Source organism: Oncorhynchus clarkii, chromosome 23 (genome assembly GCF_045791955.1).
Source record: "Oncorhynchus clarkii lewisi isolate Uvic-CL-2024 chromosome 23, UVic_Ocla_1.0, whole genome shotgun sequence".
Lineage (NCBI taxonomy): Eukaryota > Metazoa > Chordata > Actinopteri > Salmoniformes > Salmonidae > Oncorhynchus > Oncorhynchus clarkii.
The window spans coordinates 8744163-8763342 of NC_092169.1; the positions used below are offsets into that span (position 1 = coordinate 8744163).

At 43.7% G+C, this 19180-nt stretch overlaps 1 protein-coding gene across 3 annotated transcripts; it reads left to right on the plus strand.

The window, feature by feature from the left end:
- The first annotated feature begins 607 nt into the window (after positions 1-607).
- Positions 608-19002, plus strand: LOC139381815 (lymphoid-specific helicase-like). 3 transcript variants are annotated; one of them, XM_071125592.1, is made up of 23 exons: positions 608-737; positions 6167-6267; positions 6412-6533; positions 6638-6760; positions 7087-7128; positions 7224-7248; positions 7353-7414; positions 7508-7549; positions 7687-7911; positions 8010-8192; positions 8347-8490; positions 8769-8965; positions 9067-9163; positions 9258-9419; positions 9524-9666; positions 10030-10174; positions 10381-10464; positions 10611-10730; positions 15534-15650; positions 15763-15922; positions 17339-17435; positions 17572-17648; positions 17870-19002. In XM_071125592.1, the coding sequence occupies exons 1-23, from the start codon at positions 730-732 to the stop codon at positions 17953-17955; spliced, it is 2562 nt and encodes an 853-aa protein (XP_070981693.1). In that variant the 5' UTR covers positions 608-729; the 3' UTR covers positions 17956-19002. The 3 variants fall into 3 exon arrangements, with proteins under 3 accessions (XP_070981693.1, XP_070981695.1, XP_070981696.1); XM_071125594.1 differs by having other exon boundaries at positions 616-737; positions 6415-6533; positions 17870-18202; XM_071125595.1 differs by lacking the exons at positions 608-737; positions 6167-6267; positions 6412-6533; positions 6638-6760; positions 7353-7414 and having other exon boundaries at positions 7091-7132; positions 17870-18202.
- The last annotated feature ends 178 nt before the right edge of the window (positions 19003-19180 follow it).

Consider the following 19180-nt stretch of genomic DNA (forward strand, 5'->3'; position numbering starts at 1 on the left):
TAGCATTGTAGCTAAGCCTACCCCTAACCATAACCTCATTCTCCTAACCTGCCACGATAATTTACCTAACCAGCCACGTTAATTATCCTAACCTGCTATGTAAACAAACCACTCTGGTGACAAATTATAGGTATCATCTTCTATATTCCCCCCCCCACAAAACATAGAAACGTGCCATTTTCACATATGTTGATGTTGGGTTGGTGCTGGAGATTCTGATTATTATGTAGAAACATTTTGCAATTTCCGTTGAAGGACCAATGGAATGGTCTAACATTCCATGTAAAACGAATCACCCACTGTGTCGACGAATGAATGAACACAAGAGTTTTGCGGGAAATATTAAGGCAATGGATCTAGATATCCTAAGAAGGGGTACATGTTTCATCACGCGATTTCATATCGCAATTCTAAACCGTTAAGTAGTGAGTGAAATGTATATATGATTTTGGTAATGATCATACTAGCAAGTCTTCTCTCTTTCGATGCTCTGCAAACCAAAAATATAGAGACTTGGTTTAGCAAAATATCAGACACCCCTGTCTTTTACATTGGTTGCATCCACTTTGGCGCGAAATGTTGAAGCTCCGCCTTCTTCATTATACAATCACACACAGACTACTGCATGCTTTATGTTGTGTAACTTGCTTTAACGGGTTCTTCAAACAAATATCCCAGGAAAATAGTAGTAAACATTTGACTACATATCTAGTTTGGCAGTTTTTCAATATGAGTTGGTAAGTCCTTCTGTTTGTTTCAAGACTTTAATTGTTGCTCCAAGCAGCTAGATAAGGTTAAGTAGTAACCCATGTCGATGGCTCGTTGCAAAAGCTTCTGTAGGCTGGCGTCCTTTGATCAACCAAATCTAAACTATTCGGTTTCACCAAAATAACGTTTGCAGCCAATATGTATTTTAGTTTCTCTAGAAGAATACTTCTATGTGAATACTTTTGAATGTGTCCTTCGCTATCAAATAAGTGTTTTGTATACAGCAGTTTCTCCTATTTTCCGCTTGTGGGCTGCAATTGTAGTCCATTCTACCACATAGTAGTGTAAGGGTAAAAACGATTGTTTCACTGTATTGGATCACTCCGCGGTGGAGTGAAAGACTCTTTCGGGGTCGGAGGTGAGGATTTCGATTTACTGTTTACGGCTGGGGTCCGCCCTTATAAAAAAATATAGACCCCATGGCCGTGACACACGCATCCGATCCCTCTTTGAATACGCCCTACCAGCCTGGATAACAGCTTCACCGCAGCAGATGAATCGGCTACAGCTAGTCCAAAACATGGCAATAAAAATAGCTTACAGACTACCAAGATACATAAGCAATCACTACGTTAACAGCATATCTGGACTGACATCAATCAACAATACACAGTCAATCATTGGCCAGAAGTTCATCAACAGAGCCACTCACAACCCATCACTGAAGGAAGTGGTGGGACAGGCCAAATGGATCACAGATACACCCATGTCCATAATGCTGAAACTGACCTAGAAGAGAGGAAAGAAGGAAAAAAATACAATCAATTGTGTGTGTATGAAAATGTGTAGATATATGTGAATGCACTCCTTAGTGCCCCCACCCCTCTCCCCCTGCACAGCTGTGAGCTATAATTTCAATTAAGTTTGTCTCTTTTATTTTTTATTTTTTTTCATGTTTGGAAAAGAAAAGGGTGAAACTAATCTACGCCTGTTCTGATAAAGACCTTAGGGCATCTAGCCTCGGGATGCCTTGCTTGACCACACCCTCCTTCCTTGCTCCTGGCCTGCCTCTTCCACCAATCCAATTGTTTCTTATGGACAGAAAAGAGCAGAAGCTCTGAGCTGTCCGATCAGGTCCATTGTCTACTGAGCGACACACGTTCCCTTTCATTTTTCCTATGGTTTGAGGTACAAACTTTCTGAAGCATGCTTGGTAAGTCACTGAAAATTGTAATAACTTGCGTGGAAGTTACTCACTGGCTGTTTGCGTGCTGCAATTACAGCGTGGGGTTGATCTCTATCTTCCACCCGTGGTTTGTCGTGCTTGTGTTTCGTTAGCGTTCATTACAACACTGTGTGCATCCATTAATATATTGGTGGCTCTCGCTGCCACAAACTGTATTTACCTTACACAACTGCCGACTAGCTTGTTTTGTATGTGTTGTGAATTGCTTTAGTTTATCTGCTAATTACCTTACACGGGTTCTCAGCTAATTCCTCTACAGGGATTTCTTGTTCTTTCTCCTGCAGAATGGTGGGCTGCCACTGTTGAGACATTAACTTTAGAGCCCTCTCCCCCAAAGAGTCTTTGATGTGGACTTGAGAGCCACATATGTGTCCCTCTGCTCTCTTGGCCGCCTTACCAACATGACCATGCTGTTGCAGGCCTACCTGCAGACTCTGTTTTCCTGGCTGCAGGAGGGTACTTAGGAGCTCCTCCGGGAAGTGATGGAGGTGTCTCGCCTGCTTTCTCTGCTCCAGAAGGATGTGGCCTGCGCCAACGGACGGGCCATTGTGCAGATGGTTACCTCCTGGCGCCGTGTCTGGCTGGCCCAATCATGTCTGCCAGCTGCTCTCCAGAGCACATTTGCCCATTACCCCAGGGCTAATTTTGGCCCACGGGTTGATGACATTATAGAGCAGACCGATAAGGTTCGTGGGGACCTGGAGGCCCTGAGACAGTTCATGCTACCTCTTCAGGCCCTGGGTCCAAGGCAGACGGACTGTCGCCGCATACCTGCACCCGAACAACGGTGGGGTCCCTCTCCTGCCCCATCGCCTCGTGCTAAGGGACGACAGCAGAGAGGGGCACAGTGTGAGGTGAAGCAACAGCCTGTTTTTCCCACACGGGTCTTCCCCCCCGGTTTTGACCATCTTATCTTGCCTCAACTACTTTCGTCAGGGGCGGGTGGTATCTGCCCTAACTTGCCAATGCCTGTTGGGCTTGCTGATTGTGGCCTCGTTGTTTATTCCCCTGGGCCTGCTCCATCTCTGGCCTTTTCAACGGCGGTTCAACTCCCACCAGCTGCACCCAAAGCGCTGTGATGCAGTGCCTCAGGGCATTGTTGAGGTGGCATTGTTGAGGTGGCGCTGTCACTCCTTTCTGTCAGATGGGGTGGAGAAGCTGAGAATGTGCCGCCAGGAGTTGGTCAGCACAGACGCCTCCCAGATCGGCTGGGGGGGAGGACCAAGGGCAGGTCGGCCAGCGGCTGTTGGCTACCCCCTTGGAGCGGCAGTTGGCTACCCCCCCTTGGAGCGGCAGGCACATCAATACACTACAGGTCCCACCTGTACCGCTGGCCCTGCGGTCTTTCCTTCCATACCTGAAGGTAAGACCTGTCCTGGTGAGAATGGACAACACCACAGTGGTGGTTTACATCAACCATCAGCGTGGACTGAGGTCCCACCGCCTCCATAATTTGGCACAGGAGCTCCTTCTCTGTGCTCAGGGATGTCTAGCGTCTCTATGCGCAGCACACGTACCTGGCATACTAAATGTGGCAGCGGATATGCTTTTGGGGGGCCCGTCACCTTGACTGGAGCCTACATCCCCAGGTGGTGCATCGCCTGTGGGACAAGTTCGGGAGGTTGCAGGTGGACCAGTTTGCCTCCCTGGACAATGCACACTGCCCCCTGTGGTACTCCATGTCACAGCCACCAGGGCCTTTGGGCTTGGATGCTCTGGCTCACGATTGGCCAGGCTGTAGCTTATGCATTTCCCTCTTTTCCCCTGATCCAGGCTGTGCTGGACCGGGATGGCAGAGCATCGTCTGCTTCCGGTGGCCCCATACTGTCCCAGACAACCCTGGTTAAGACTTCTCCTGTCCCTGTTTGGTACACCATGGCAACTTCCCCTAGGACCGGACCTGCTGTCTCAGGTCGGGGGAATTCTGTGGCATCCGAGGCCGCACCACCTCAGTCTGTGGGCTTGGCCACTGAACGGCACCAATGGTCCATGTTAGGACTACAGGAGGGTGTAATGAACACCATGCATACCCCAAGTCATGCGGGGTTCAGTATGTTCTCCAATACCTGCAGTCTCGCTTGGATGAGTGTTTGACAGCCTCTACACTGAGATGGTATTTGGCTGCTATATCTGCCTGCCATGCGGGGTGGATGGACAGGCCAAGGGCGTCGCCTCCCTTTCCGGGGATTGTGCCGGGACCCCCCCTTCCACATTGACTGCCCCTGTCTCGGTCCCGTGCTGGGACTTTGCCGCTAGCTGGCCAGGTACCTCTAGCACTGACTAATCTGGTATGGGTATACCAATATATTGGAGTGATCCAATATAGTGAAACCCAACAAAGGTTACATATGTAACCACGGTTATGTGAGCTATATTGATCAGTCTGTAAATTCTCACCTCGGATGTATCACTCCGCCGCGGAGTATATTGGAGTGATCCATATAACTCACATAACCGTGGTTACATACGTAACCGTCGATCTTCTACATACGGAAAATGGGAGACCCTGGATAACGTGTTTTTTTTAAACACTTATTTGATAGCGAAGGACACATTCAAGACGTCAAATCGTAACGTTAACCTCTGGGACCGTTCGGGACGTGAGCGTCCCACCTCTCCACAGCCAGAGAAACTGCAAGACGCCTTATTAAAATTCATCAAACAGAAGTATTTTACACCATTTTATAGATAAACTTCTCGTTAATCCAACCACAATGTCCGATTTCAAAAACGCTTTTCGACGAAAGAACAACATATGTTAGGTCAGCAACTAGTCACAAAGCATTCAGCCATTTTCCAACCAAAGAGAGGAGTCACAAAAAGCAGAAATATAGAAAAAAATGATCACAAACCTTTGATCTTCATTGGATGACACTCATAGGACTTCATGTTACACAATACATGTGTCTTTTGTTCTGTAAAGTTCATATTTATATCCAAAAATCGGAGTTTACATTGGCACGTTACGTTCGGTAGTTCCAATACATCCGGTAAATTTGCAGAGCGCCACATCAACTTTACAGAAATGCTCATAATAAACATTGATAAAAGATACAAGTGGTATGCATGCAATTATAGATCCACTTCTCCTTAATGCAACCGCTGTGTCAGATTTAAAAAAATCTTTACCGAAAAAGCACACCATGCTATAATCTGAGTAGAGCTCTGAGCCCATACATATATTCTCCATGTTGTGGAGTCAACATTAGTCAGAATAGCCTTATAAATAGTCACTTACCTTTGATCTTCATCAGAATGCACTCCCAGGAATCCCAGTTCCACAAATGTTTGTTTTGTTCGATGATGTCCATTTATGTCAAAATAGCTCCTTTTGTTAGCGCGTTCAGTCCAGTAATCCACATTCATAAAGCGCGTTCACTATTTTCAGACAAAGTCAAAAAAGCTCCGTTACAGTTCGTAGAAACACGTCAAATGATGTATAGAATCAATCTTCAATGTTCCAACTAGACAATACCTTTGTCTTCAGAAATGAAGTGGAACGTAGCTACCTTTTTAGGTGGGCGTGCGAGACTGAGCTTGTGGCACTCTGCCAGACCACGTGCTCTTATGAGCCCCTCCTTTAGAGTAGAAGCATCAAACAAGTTTCTAAAGACTGTTGACATCTAGTGGAAGCCGTAGGAAGTGCATAATGACCAATATCCCACTGTGTATTCGATAGGGGCTGAGTTCAAAAACTACAAACCTCAGATTTCCCACTTCCTGGTTGGATTTCTTCTCAGGTTTTTGCCTGCCAGGAGTTATGTTATACTCAGACATCATTCAAACAGTTTTAAACTTCAGTGTTTTCTATCCAAATATACTAATTATATGCATATTCTAGCTTTTATGGCTGAGTAGCAGGCAGCTTAATTTGGGCTCGCTTTTCATCAAATTCCCAATACTGCCCCCTACCCCAAAGAAGTTAAGTATTGTTCCTAGAGCTATTGGATATGCCTCTTGTTTGGAAATGTTATCTTGGTGAAACTTTAATATTTTAGATTTGGTTGATCAAGGATGCTTGGCTTCCAAAATGAGCCGCCTGCAATGGTTAGTCGCGGGACGAAGCAATTGCCCGAGCGTAATGTTAATAAAATTGGTGTGGTGTTTCATAGCTTCAAGGCTAGCTAGCTGAACTGTTAACTTGCCATACAGTTAACACAGGCAAGGCTATTTATCACACTCTTATTCATTGAATATTCACTCCCAACGCAGTGTAAAGGAAGAAACCCGAAGCGTGTCTCCTCATTGTCCGAAGCCTAACGAATCTGAAGAACCGCTGGGTACGGCTATGGAGGAGACTTTGCCTGGAAATTGTAAGTAAACTTAGTTAACACATTAATTGGCCAGAGGTGGCTAAATGATATGTACTATCTATAATTGGAAGTTGCTAGCTAATTGAGAATTCTCCCCTTCATGTAAATGAACCATATCATAACCATATCACCACTTGTTCTCAGCAGCTGCAAGTGTGAAAGCCGAAAATGCTGTGTCTGAAGTTGTCATCACAAAAGAGATGGAGGAGGAGGAGATGCAGTTGGTGGAGAAAGGAGAGAAAAAAGAAGAGGAGATTATAAAAAAGGTTTCTTTGTTCAAAAAAATGTTTGAACATATTTGAAAACTGTATTGATCTTGTTTGGCAAGTGTGGATGTTAATGCCCAACATTGGCATGTCTTTTTTACTAGGCTCGAGAAGCTCAGAGGAAGGAAACTCATGACATTCGCTTCAAGAGACTGCAACACTTGCTAGAGAAAAGTAACATATATTCCAAATTCCTCCTTACGAAGATGGAACAGCAGCAGCAGGAGGTAAGTCGAATACCAGTGCAAAGGATATGAACATTAGAAGTAGCCCTTGCACAGCATATTGTACAACTACGTATCCTGTTACAGCTCATGTGTGATGGGTGAGCAAATGACCACAGTAATGTACCGTGGCTCCTTAGCCCTGATCTTCCCAGTCCCCCTCTGCGGTCATGTAGGACTCTGCTCTAGCTATCTCTAATTGCTTTCTCACTTATGTTTGATGGTCAGAAAATGCATGGAAACGCAAAAAGGCAATGGTCAAATCTACCCAACGAGTGTGAGGAGTCTTTGAAAAGCCATGTCTAACTGTGTTTTCCCTGTAAACTCAGGAAATGCTGAAGAAAGAAAAACTGGAAAAGAAGGCAGAGAAGGTGAGTGAGTTTTAAGTTGTAATTTTTGTTTGTTTCAGTTACAATTACTGCCTGCAGGTCCTTAATCACTAACCATATTAACTTTTCTGTCACAGAGCATTGGCAGAAAGGCTGGGAGAGGTATGTAGCACTTGTGTTCCGTTACTTGTTCTGTTACCCTCTATAGTTGATGTGGAAATAGTCTATAGTGTCAATTTCCGACTTAAGTTTCTTTGTTTTTTCAGTTGAAAAAAATAAAAGGAAGAGGGAGGAAGACTATAAAATTGCTGATGTCATGTCTAAAGAGGTAAACTGTGTCTCTCAACATTTAAATCAAGGCCTATTTCACTCTATTTGACATTTTTTAACATGTTATTTTTTGGCCATGTTTTTGTTTCAGGAAATTATGTCCAAGGCCAAGAAACGTAAAGTGGAGGAAGAGGTAAAGGACTTTTGTTTATTCACTGCAAGGGACATTTTTGGACTGATTTACTCTTAGTCAAGAACTTGGAGGGTGTTTTTAGATGTACCGTACCTCCAAATGTCAATAATACAGACATATATATGTCTGAAAAACAGGAGGTCCCTGGGATGAAGAAGCTAGAAGCAGAGGACATCGAAAAGATGAGTGACTCCAATGCTGACATCAAGGGCCGTCTGTCGGAGACTGTGAGAGACAATGCCAAGCATCTACTGGACCCAGACAGGAAGGTGAACGGGCAGGCTGTGCCCGCCCAGCAGCCCTTGCTCTTCACTGGGGGAGTCATGAGGTCTTACCAAATAGAGGGTGTGGAGTGGCTCAGGGTGAGTGTGGACTGTTGGTTATGCACATTTTATTTGTTTGATCACAAATGCAGGATTTCATATCATCCTTGGTGTGTTTTGTATTTTGTTTTCTCCAGATGTTGTGGGAGAATGGTATCAATGGGATCCTGGCAGATGAGATGGGTCTGGGGAAGACAATCCAGTGCATCGCCCACGTGGCCATGATGTTGGAGAGAAAGGTGATGGGTCCCTTCTTGGTAGTGGCCCCCCTGTCCACTCTGCCCAACTGGATCAATGAGTTCAAGCGCTTTACTCCAGAGGTAAAAAAAAATAATAATAACACTCCTTGCTTAAAATAAGCATTCCAGGTATTACAGAAGTTGTGCTATTGATACACATGACATGAACATTGTGTCACCAATGCCAATTACTGACTACACTGTTAAATTGTCTTTGTTCATCTTGTGTTGTAAGGTGTCAGTACAGCTGTACCATGGACCTGCTAAAGATAGGATGGCGTTGTTAAAGCAGATTCGTAAGCCCCAGGGACCTCACAACATGTTACCTGTGGTGGTCACCTCCTTTGAGATTGCCATGATAGACAGGAAGTTTCTGCAGGTAGGCCCAACTCGCCTACTCCTATCATTCTATGTAGGCTGTAGAAGTTACATGTTATTTTTCTGTACTTGGTATTCTGATGTAGATGTTGGAACTTACGATACTGAGCTCTTATCTTTTGAAAGGCATTAGCATAACTTTCCTTTTCGTGCAAATAATGCATTGATATCAAAGGTAAATTTGTGTAAAAGTTGAGTTATGCATGTGTACTACAAGTTGTGCCACCTATTTAACCCATTCAGCCTCTCACTGATAACCCCCTTGCTTTTCCTCCCCAGCGCTTCCACTGGAAGTACCTGATTGTGGATGAGGGCCACAGGATCAAGAACCTGAACTGCCGACTGGTGAGGGAATTGAAGATGCTGCCCACGGACAATAAGCTGCTCCTGACGGGCACACCACTGCAGAACAATCTAGCTGAGCTGTGGTCACTGCTCAACTTCCTTCTGCCTGAGGTGTTTGACGACCTCAAGAGGTAGGGGGTCTTGTCTTTTTCTACTGTTGGAATGGGACTATATGGAATGTTTTTTGTCTTGTTAAAAAAAGTGTAATTGCGCTTCAACTATATCTCTACAGCTTTGAGTCGTGGTTTGACATCGACACCATTGGTTCGGATGCAAAAAATGTTGTGGCTAACGAACGAGAGCAGAACATCCTGCACATGCTCCACCAGGTAAGCCCTCTGACTGACTAGCTCTGCAATACACTGGGAAAGATAAAATGGTTAAACCTGTAGGTAGTCTATAAACCTTCTCTTTCATCTCCAGATTCTGACGCCATTCCTGCTGAGAAGACTGAAGTCTGATGTGACGTTGGAGGTGCCGCCCAAAAAGGAGATTGTTGTGTACGCCCCACTCACTGTCAAACAGGAGTCTTTTTACACTGCTGTGGTGAACAAGACCATCGCCAAAGTGCTGGGCCAGGTGAAGGTAAGGCCCTCAAGTCACTGCTACGCTGTTATATAGAATGGCAAATGTATGTATTGCCAAATTTTCAGAGGCCAGGAGCTTTCTCATAGACTTTGACGTGTCAGGTGGAGGCTCCAGTGGTGCTGACGACCGACGGCAGGCCTAAGCGCAGGACCAGGAGGCCTGTGGACTACAAAGAGACTGATGGTGACACGCCCTACGACCTGGAGAAATACCTGGAGAGGGTTCAGAAGGAGGCTGAGCAGAGGTCAGAATATCTTCTACTATGGTTGTGTTCTGTGTGAAGCAAACACTGCGGTGCCCATAGAAATGGGATGATTCTATTTTTATGCTTGTGCCTTTACTCACTAGGGGGTGCACTGGTCATACCAATGATAGACTTGTTAAACTATCTTTTCTGTTATACAACTTGATACATCGGATACACACACGTGTCCATGAAGACAAACTACATGATTGTACCAATTCATTTTTTCCTGTGAATGTTAAACATTTTAATGTGTGCTCCCTTATTTAAAATAAATGAACTAAAGACTTGCAGTTGATAGTTGCACGTGAGACCTCTGCTGGGGCAACTCACTAACTCGTTGCCTGTCCCGGTACTCTTCAGCCCCGCCCCGGTTGTGGACGTGCAGATGCCCCTGGACTCCCAAATCAACCTGAAACTGCAGAACATCCTCATGCTGCTGAAGAGGTGCTGTAACCACCCCTATCTCATAGAGTACCCACTGGACCCGGCCACTCAGGAGTTCAAGGTAAAGGCCCTGCGCGATTTGAAATGGCTGTGACTAAATTATGTAGAAATGACATGGCCATTGAATGTTGTGGGTGCATTCATGACTTCTCTCAGCACTGCTAAGTAGAGGCTTTGTCAGAGTGTATAGGGAGTTAGACTGCCAGTTGGTGTAGCTCGTGTAAATGCATGATCTTGTTTCACCCTTTGACTCTCTTTCCATTGCAGATTGATGAGCAACTGGTCCAGACCTCAGGGAAATTCCTCATTCTAGACAGAATGCTGCCAGAGCTGAAGAAGAGGGGACACAAGGTAAACGTCCAAATTCAGTTTTTATACTTAATGTCCTCAGTCAAGTGATTGATTTTTAATCCCCCAAAATTTTACTTGACCATGAATATGTATTTATTGTAAGATGTTTGTGACCACTTCTGACCTGTTGTGTACCTTGTTGACAGGTGCTGATTTTCAGCCAGATGACGTCCATCTTGGATATCCTAATGGACTACTGCTACCTGCGGGGTTACCAATACAGCCGACTGGATGGGAGCATGGCCTATCCCGACAGAGAAGAGAACGTGAGTAGTGGCATGGTCTACTCCCCACAATGGAATTATCCTCCTTAAAGCAGTCATAAAGCGCTTATAATTAGGACTGCACGATTAATATAATTTTGATATTGACATGTGCAATGTTTAAATTGCAAATGTCTGCAATATTGTGAAGCTCCTCCATGGTGTTTAACGTCCGATTTTATAGTTTGCTACTTGAGCCGTCTCTCCCGCTGCACGCGCACACCAAGCCCCGGCCCGTCACTCAAGGAGCGTAGTTGCTCGCCTTACCCACTTGCTGTTCCTTCCAAGTTCGCTCATGGTCAACGAAACAAAATCTTAATGACAAAGATGCTGCTTTCCACTTTGCATCTTAATATAAATCCACATTATTTTTATAATTCTGCTATTACTTTGTGTATAGAACACTCTGCAAACAGCTAGTTAGTCAAGCAAGCAAGTTGGGGCCAAAATAATCTGTGTTAGCAGCTAATCGCTAGTTAGCTAAAGGCATTGAGCCAGCGCAAACGTAGCTAGCTAGGTACAGTCTGATACCACTGGTGTGGTTTACCTGACTTCCCAGACTAGAGGTCGACCAATTAATCGGAAGGGCCGATTTTAAGTTTTCATAACAATCGGAAATCTGTATTTTTATTTAACACCTTTATTTAAGCTTTAACTAGGCAAGTCAGTTAAGAACACATTCTTATTTTTAATGAAGGCCTAGGAACGGTGGGTTAACTGCCTCGTTCAGGGGCAGAACGACAGATTTTCACTTTGTCAGCTCGGGGGATCCAATCTTGCAACCTTACAGTTAACTAGTCCAACGCAATAATGACCTGCCTCTCGTTGCACTCCACAAGGAGCCTGCCTGTTACGCAAATGCAGTAAGCCAAGGTAAGTTACTAGCTAGCATTAAACTTATCTTATAAAAAACCATCATGATCACTAGTTAACATGGTTGTTATTATCTAGCGTGTCCTGTGTTGCATATAATTTGACTGAGCATACAAGTATCTAAGTATCTGACTGAACGGTGGTAGGCAGAAGCAGGCGTGTAAACATTAATTCAAACAGCACTTTCGTGTGTTTTGCCAGCAGCTATTCGTTGTGCGTCAAGCATTGCACTGTTTATGACTTCAAACCTATCAACTCCCGAGATGAGGCTGGTGTGACCAAAGTGAAATGGCTGGCTAGTTAGCGCGCGCTAATAGAGTTTCAAACTTCACTCGCTCTGAGCCTTGTGGTGGTTGTTTTCCTTGCTCTGCATGGGTAATGCTGCTTCGATGTGGTGGCTGTTGTCGTTGTGTTGGTGGTTTGAGCCCAAGGAGGAGCGAGACGGAAGCAATACTGTTACACTGGCAATACTAAAGTGCCCATAAGAACATCCAATAGTCAAAGGTATATGAAATACAAATGGTATAGAGGGAAATAGTCCTATAATAACTACAACCTAAAACTTTTTACCTGGGAATATTGTAAAAGGAACCACCAGCTTTCATGTGTTCTCATGTTCTGAGCAAGGAACTGAAACGTTAGCTTTCTTACATAGCACATGTTGCACTTTTACTTTCTTCTCCAACACTTTGTTTTTGCATTATTTAAACCAAATTGAACGTTTCATTATCTACTTGAGGATACATTGATTTTATTGATGTATTATATTAAGTTAAAAAGTGTTAATTCAGTATTGTTGTAATTGTCATTATTACAAATACAAATTTTTTTAATCGCCTTTTTTGGTCCTCCAATAATTGGTATCGGCGTTGAAAAATCATAATCGGTCGACCTCTAACCCAGACTCAGATCCAGAAACCGATGGGTTGAGCCTGAACACACGTAGCTAAAGCGGCGGTTGAAAATTCATTATTGGCTTTGATACTCTGATTGGTTAGAGGCGACCCCAATCGCTGATGTCTCGTCACCACAAACTACTTCAATGATGGCCGAAGTATGTAGCGAAAGACAGAGCAGCGGGAGAATGTAATGAGTCGTCAGGCTTATGGTGCTGTAGGACTAGATCAGCATATTGTTTGTGCAACGGTATGTCGGAGAGGAATAGGCGAAGCATGAATATTTTTCTTTACCTTATGATTGATGTCATATCTAGACTGAACAAAAAATATAAACGCAACATGTGAAGTGTTGAATTCATGAGCTGAAATAAAAGATCCCAGAAATTGTCAATTATTTCTCTCAAATTGTGTACACATTTTTTTACGACCCTGTTAGTGAGCATTTCACCTTTGCCAAGATAATCCATCCACCTGACAGGTGTGGCATATCAAGAAGCCAATTTAACAGTATGATCATTACACAGGTGCACCTTGTGCTGGGGACAATAAAAGGCCCCTCTAAAATGTGCAGCTGTCACACAAAAATATACTGTTCAGTTCTCTACCATAAGCCCCTTCAAACGTCGTTTTAAAGAATTTCGCAGTAGGTCCATCCGGCCTCACAACCGCAGACCATGTGTAACCTCAACAGCCCAGGACCACCTCATCCGGCATTTTCACCTGCTCGATGGTCTGAGACCAGCCACCCGGACAACTGATGAAACTGTGGCCTTGCACAACCAAATCATTTATTCACAAAATGTCAGAAACCATCTCGGGGATGCTCATCTGCGTGCTCGTCGGCCTCACCAGGGTTTTGACCTAAGTGCAGTTCGGCGTTGTAACATCTTCAGTAGACAATGCTCACCTTCGATGGCAACTGGCATGCTGACGTGCGCTTTTCACGGATGAATCCCGGTTTCAACTATGTGTGGGTGAGCGATTTGCTGATGCCAATGTTGTGACGAGTGCCCAATGGTAGTGGTGGGGTTATGGTATGGGCAGACATACAGTGGGGCAAAAAAGTATTTAGTCAGCCACCAATTGTAGGCCTGTAATTTTCATCATAGGTACACTTCAACTATGACAGACAAAATGGGAAGAAATAAATCCAGAAAATCACATTGTAGGATTTTTAATTAATTTATTTGCAAATTATGGTGGAAAATAAGTATTTGGTCACCTACAAACAAGCAAGATTTCTGGCTCTCACAGACCTGTAACTTCTTCTTTAAGAGGCTCCTCTGTCCTCCACTCGTTACCTGTATTAATGGCACCTGTTTGAACTCGTTATCAGTATAAAAGACACCTGTCCACAACCTCAAACAGTCACACTCCAAACTCCACTATGGCCAAGACCAAAGAGCTGTCAAAGGACACCAGAAACAAAATTATAGACCTGCACCAGGCTGGGAAGACTGAATCTGCAATAGGTAAGCAGCTTGGTTTGAAGAAATGAACTGTGGGAGCATTTATTAGGAAATTGAAGACATACAAGACCACTGATAATCTCCCTCGATCTGGGGCTCCACGCAAGATCTCTACCCGTGGGGTCAAAATTATCACAAGAATGGTGAGCAAAAATCCCAGAACCACACGGGGGGACCTAGTGAATGACCTGCAGAGAGCTGGGACCAAAGTAACAAAGCCTACCATCAGTAACACACTATGCCGCCAGGGACTCAAATCCTGACGTGTCCCCCTGCTTAAGCCAGTACATGTCCAGGCCCGTCTGAAGTTTGCTAGAGAGCATTTGGATGATCCAGAAGAAGATTGGGATAATGTCATATGGTCAGATGAAACCAAAATATAACTTTTTGGTAAACTCAACTCGTCGTGTTTGGAGGACAAAGGATGCTGAGTTGCATCCAAAGAACACCATACCTACTGTGAAGCATGGGGGTGGCAACATCATGCTTTGGGGCTGTTTTTCTGCAAAGGACCAGGACGAGTGATCCGTGTAAAGGAAAGAATGAATGGGCCATGTATTGTGAGATTTTGAGTGAAAACCTCCTTCCATCAGCAAGGGCATTGAAGATGAAACGTGGCTGGGTCTTTCAGCATGACAATGAGCCCAAACACACCGCCCGGGCAACGAAGGAGTGGCTTCGTAAGAAGCATTTCAAGGTCCTGGAGTGGTCTAGGCAGTCTCCAGATCTCAACCCCATAGAAAATCTTTGGAGGGAGTTGAAAGTCCGTGTTGCCCAGCAACATCCCCAAAACATCACTGCTCTAGAGGAGATCTGCATGGAGGAATGGGCCAAAATACCAGCAACAGTGTGTGAACCTTGTGAAGACTTACAGAACACATTTGACCTCTGTCATTGCCAACAAAGGGTATCTAACAAAGTATTGAGAAACTTTTGTTATTGACCAAATACTTATTTTCCACCATAATTTGCAAATAAATTCATTAAAAATCCTACAATGTGATTTTTCTGGATTTCTTTTCTTCTCATGTCTGTCATAGATGAAGTGTACCTATGATGAAAATTGTGACTGACTAAATACTTTTTTGCCCCACTGTAGGCTACGAACACAATTGCATTTTATCGATGGCAATTTGAATGTGATGAGATCCTGAGGCCCATTGTCGTGTACGACAGTGTGTTCCAGTTCCCGCCAATATCCAGCAACTTCGCACATCCATTGAAGAGGAGAGGGACAACATTCCACAGGCCACAATCAAAACCCAATCAACTCTTTGCTAAGGAGACGTCATACTGCATGAGGCAAAAATGGTCGCACTAGATGACTGGTTTTCTGATCCACGCTCCTACCTGGCTTTTTCACTCGTCATGCTAAACAACACTATTCGAGTTGCCCACTATATTCAAACCATCGTTAGAATAATATTGCAAATAAATCGCAGTGTTTGCTCAATTTGCATTTGCCCATATCATGCAGCTCTACTTATAATCATGTAGCAGTCTTTCTCCCTCACTATTTCTTGTGCTGTGAGCTTATCCTTCCATCATATTTTTTGTTGTTGCAGATGACAAAGTTCTCTTCTGACCCAGAGGTGTTTCTCTTCCTACTGAGCACCAGAGCAGGTGGCCTGGGCATCAACCTGACTGCTGCTGACACTGTCATTATCTTTGACAGTGACTGGGTAGGTGTAGAACCCATGCCCTCAGGTTGAGCTTAACTGTTGCTTACTGCTACATGTTTGGTACTGATTTTTCTAGAGCCACACGATTATTAATGGACTCTTCTTCTGTCAGAATCCTCAGGCTGACCTGCAGGCCCAGGACAGATGCCACCGTATCGGACAGACAAAACCCGTGGTGGTGTACCGACTGGTCACTGCCAATACCATTGACCAGAAGATCCTGGAGAGAGCGTCAGCCAAGAGGAAGCTGGAGAAGATGGTCATTCACAAGAGTGAGTAGAGTACCACTCCTCTCACATCCAGGACACATCGAAACTGTTATTACATTGAGGTAAATGTGAAACCCACCTGAATAGAACGTGCATGGAAGAGCTGCTAAGTATGTCCGGATAGAGAACTATTGTGGCGCGTGTGTTCCAGACCTGGATTCAATTGCATGTGTATTTGAGTGTCGTATATTCACGGTGCATAACATGTATTTTTATCAAATATTTACACGGAACAGAAATATAAACGCAACATGTAAAGTGTTGGTCCCATGTTTCATGAACTGAAACAAAGTAATGTTATTTTCATAAGCTGCCTCCGAAGTCGTTTTCGAGAATTTGGCAGTACGTCCAAACGCCCTCACAACCACAGACCACTTTGTATGGCGTCGTGTGGGCGAGCAATTTGCTGATGTCGACATTGTGAACAGAGTTCCCCATGGTCCCATGGTGGGGGTATTGGCAGGCATAAGCTACGGACAACAAACCCAATTTGCATTTTATCGATGGCAATTTGAACGTACAAAAATACTGTGACGAGATCCTGAGGCCCATTGTGAGGATTTTCTCATTTATCTGACCAACAGATGCAGATCTGTATTCCCAGTCATTTGAAGTCCATAGATTAGGGCCTAATTTATTTATTTAAACTGATTTCCTCTTATGTAAAATCAATGAAGTTGTTGCGTTTTGCGTTTCAATTTTTTTTTCAGTATATTTTAAATGCATTCCTATGTTTGAAACATGGGGTGGCAGGTAGCTTAACGGTTAGAGCGTTGAGTCAGTAGTCGGCTGGGGATTTGAACAAGGTGAAAGCAAGGCACTTATCTGTAATTGCTCCGCGGTCGCGTCAATAATGGCTGATTCCTGGCCGTGGCCCCTACAAAACATCCCCATCAAAATCCGTACGTTTTAGATAGAGAACAGTTTTATTGCATGGCCTGCATCTAAATCCGCCTGCGTTTGCCAGACCGTGAGACATCCTGAAAATCAGGATGAGCTGCCTTATCTCCTAGATATAGGACAGACACTTTAAAACCGTATTCCTTATGATACATTTATGAGTGTGCAATGTGCTTCTATGGGCTATAGTAGTAAAGGCCAAATTCAATATTTTATCAAATAAAGTGTACCTAAAACTCAAAATCAAATGACTAAATTATCCATGGTATGATCATCTTAACCATTAAATATATTTATTAGCCTAGTAGAAACACCCCCCCCCCCCCACACTGTTAGACTGAGACAATGTTACTAATGCACTATCAAAACTAGATTTCCTGTATAGCTAGGCTGTCTGAACAGTGACATGATCAGCTTGAGGGAATTGTTGGGGATAATATTTATTAGAATTCTTGGAAATGTGACAATTTAATTCTCTGAATTCAGACTGACTGTACCGTTTGTATTTTTATTTATTAGAAAAATTCAAAGGAGGAAAGGCTGAGCTCAAACAGACCAAGAGCTGCGTCGACGTGTCTGAGCTGATGGATCTTCTCAACACCAGAGATTACGAGAAGTACTAGTTTTTTAGTGTTATTTCCCAACCCCCCCTTGATCAATTTTCATATTGTATTTTCATTATTAAACTCAGAAATATTTTATATTAGGTTGGTCAGAAACTATGGTTATCTAATGATTGTTGTCTTTTTCAGGGAAGTGAAAAGCACCAAGGGGAAGGTCATTAGTGACAAGGACCTGGAGGCTCTGCTGGACCGCAGTGACCTTCTGGGTGAGTTAAGCTGTGGGCTCTATTCAATTCACAACTACTGTTATCATGAATGATGTTGATCATACCTGCGTCACAATATACTAAAGTCCTCGGCCTTTATCAGGATGCTTTACCACTGCAGAGCACCAGTGCCTCTCCCCGTAACATGGTCACCTGATGAAACCTTGCTTTTGTTTGGCCTCTGTTGTATTGTGTGTAATGTAACCAGTTTCTCTTTCCAGACAAGGCCAAGAGGAGCTCCAAACAGAAGGTTGGAGTTTTCAAGGTGATCGAAGCCAAAGAATCATCGGAGATCAGCTTGACCTAAATTTGAAAGGCGCAGATGTGATGCTCATATGGCGTAACCTTAAGCTAGAGCTGGATCCTAAGGGTCCACAGCTCTGATGTTCGTTGTAGTACTGTACCAACTGAGACAGAAACTAGAGGAATTACTCAACCCATTCTCCTGAAACTACTGTTTATACTAAAGTTTTGATGTCTTTACTGCCTATGGTAAATGTTACTTTTTGTTGTGGAGTTTGTAAAATGCTGTTGGTTATAGTGGAGACCGAATCCTTTCTTCCAGAAGCTAGTGTTCATATACACGGAATGTCCAAAACTTTAGGAACACCTTTCCTAATATTGAGTTGTGCTCAGAACAGCTTCAATTCGTCAGGGCATGGAATCTACAAGGTGTCAAGCATTCCACACGGATGCTGGCCCATGTTGACGCCAATGCTTCCCACAGTTGTCGATTTGGGTGGTGGACCATTTTACTTACACGTTTGTGTTGTGTGAAACCCAGCAGCGTTGCAATTCTTGACCCTCAAACCAGTGCACCTGGCACCTACCATACCCTGTTCTTGTTTTTCCCATTCACCCTCTGAATGGCACACACATACAATCCATGTCTCAATGTTTAAAAATACTGTCTTTATCTAAACTGATTAGAGTGGATTTAACAAGTTACATCAATAAGTGATCATTGCGTTCACCTGGTCAGTCTGTCATGGAAAGAGCATGTTTTGTCCACTGTATAATGAAGTATTTTGAAATCTTAGACAAATCTCATAACTGCCATTATGCTGTTTTTGCTGTGGATTAGGATGCTGGTAGGACCTTTACCAATTTTAGGTGCAATGATTAAATCACTTAAAGTAATCATTCATAAGCCCCACTTGAATTGGAATCAATTACTTTTCACAATGCATGCTAAAGTAAATGCTGAACTCCTATATCTTGTTCACGCAACGGGTTTGTTGACACTGTATGTTGGAGCAAAACTCCAAGCACTTTATGCATGCTGAGACCATGTCCTTTTAATTGTTTTGTATGCAACTCATTTTCTAAAAATAAACCAACACTTGAATGTGTAGTTCTGATCATGTGAGTTCTATTTCTTAGAGGTACATGGTCTGTAAGCAGCACTGGTGAATTCACCTTTTGTCTTTGAAAGGAGTATCCATGTTTTCACATGTATTTAATAAAACAATGTGTCGTGGTTGGGAAGTAATGTGAGACACAAAGTTGACGTGAACAGTTCACATTGGGGT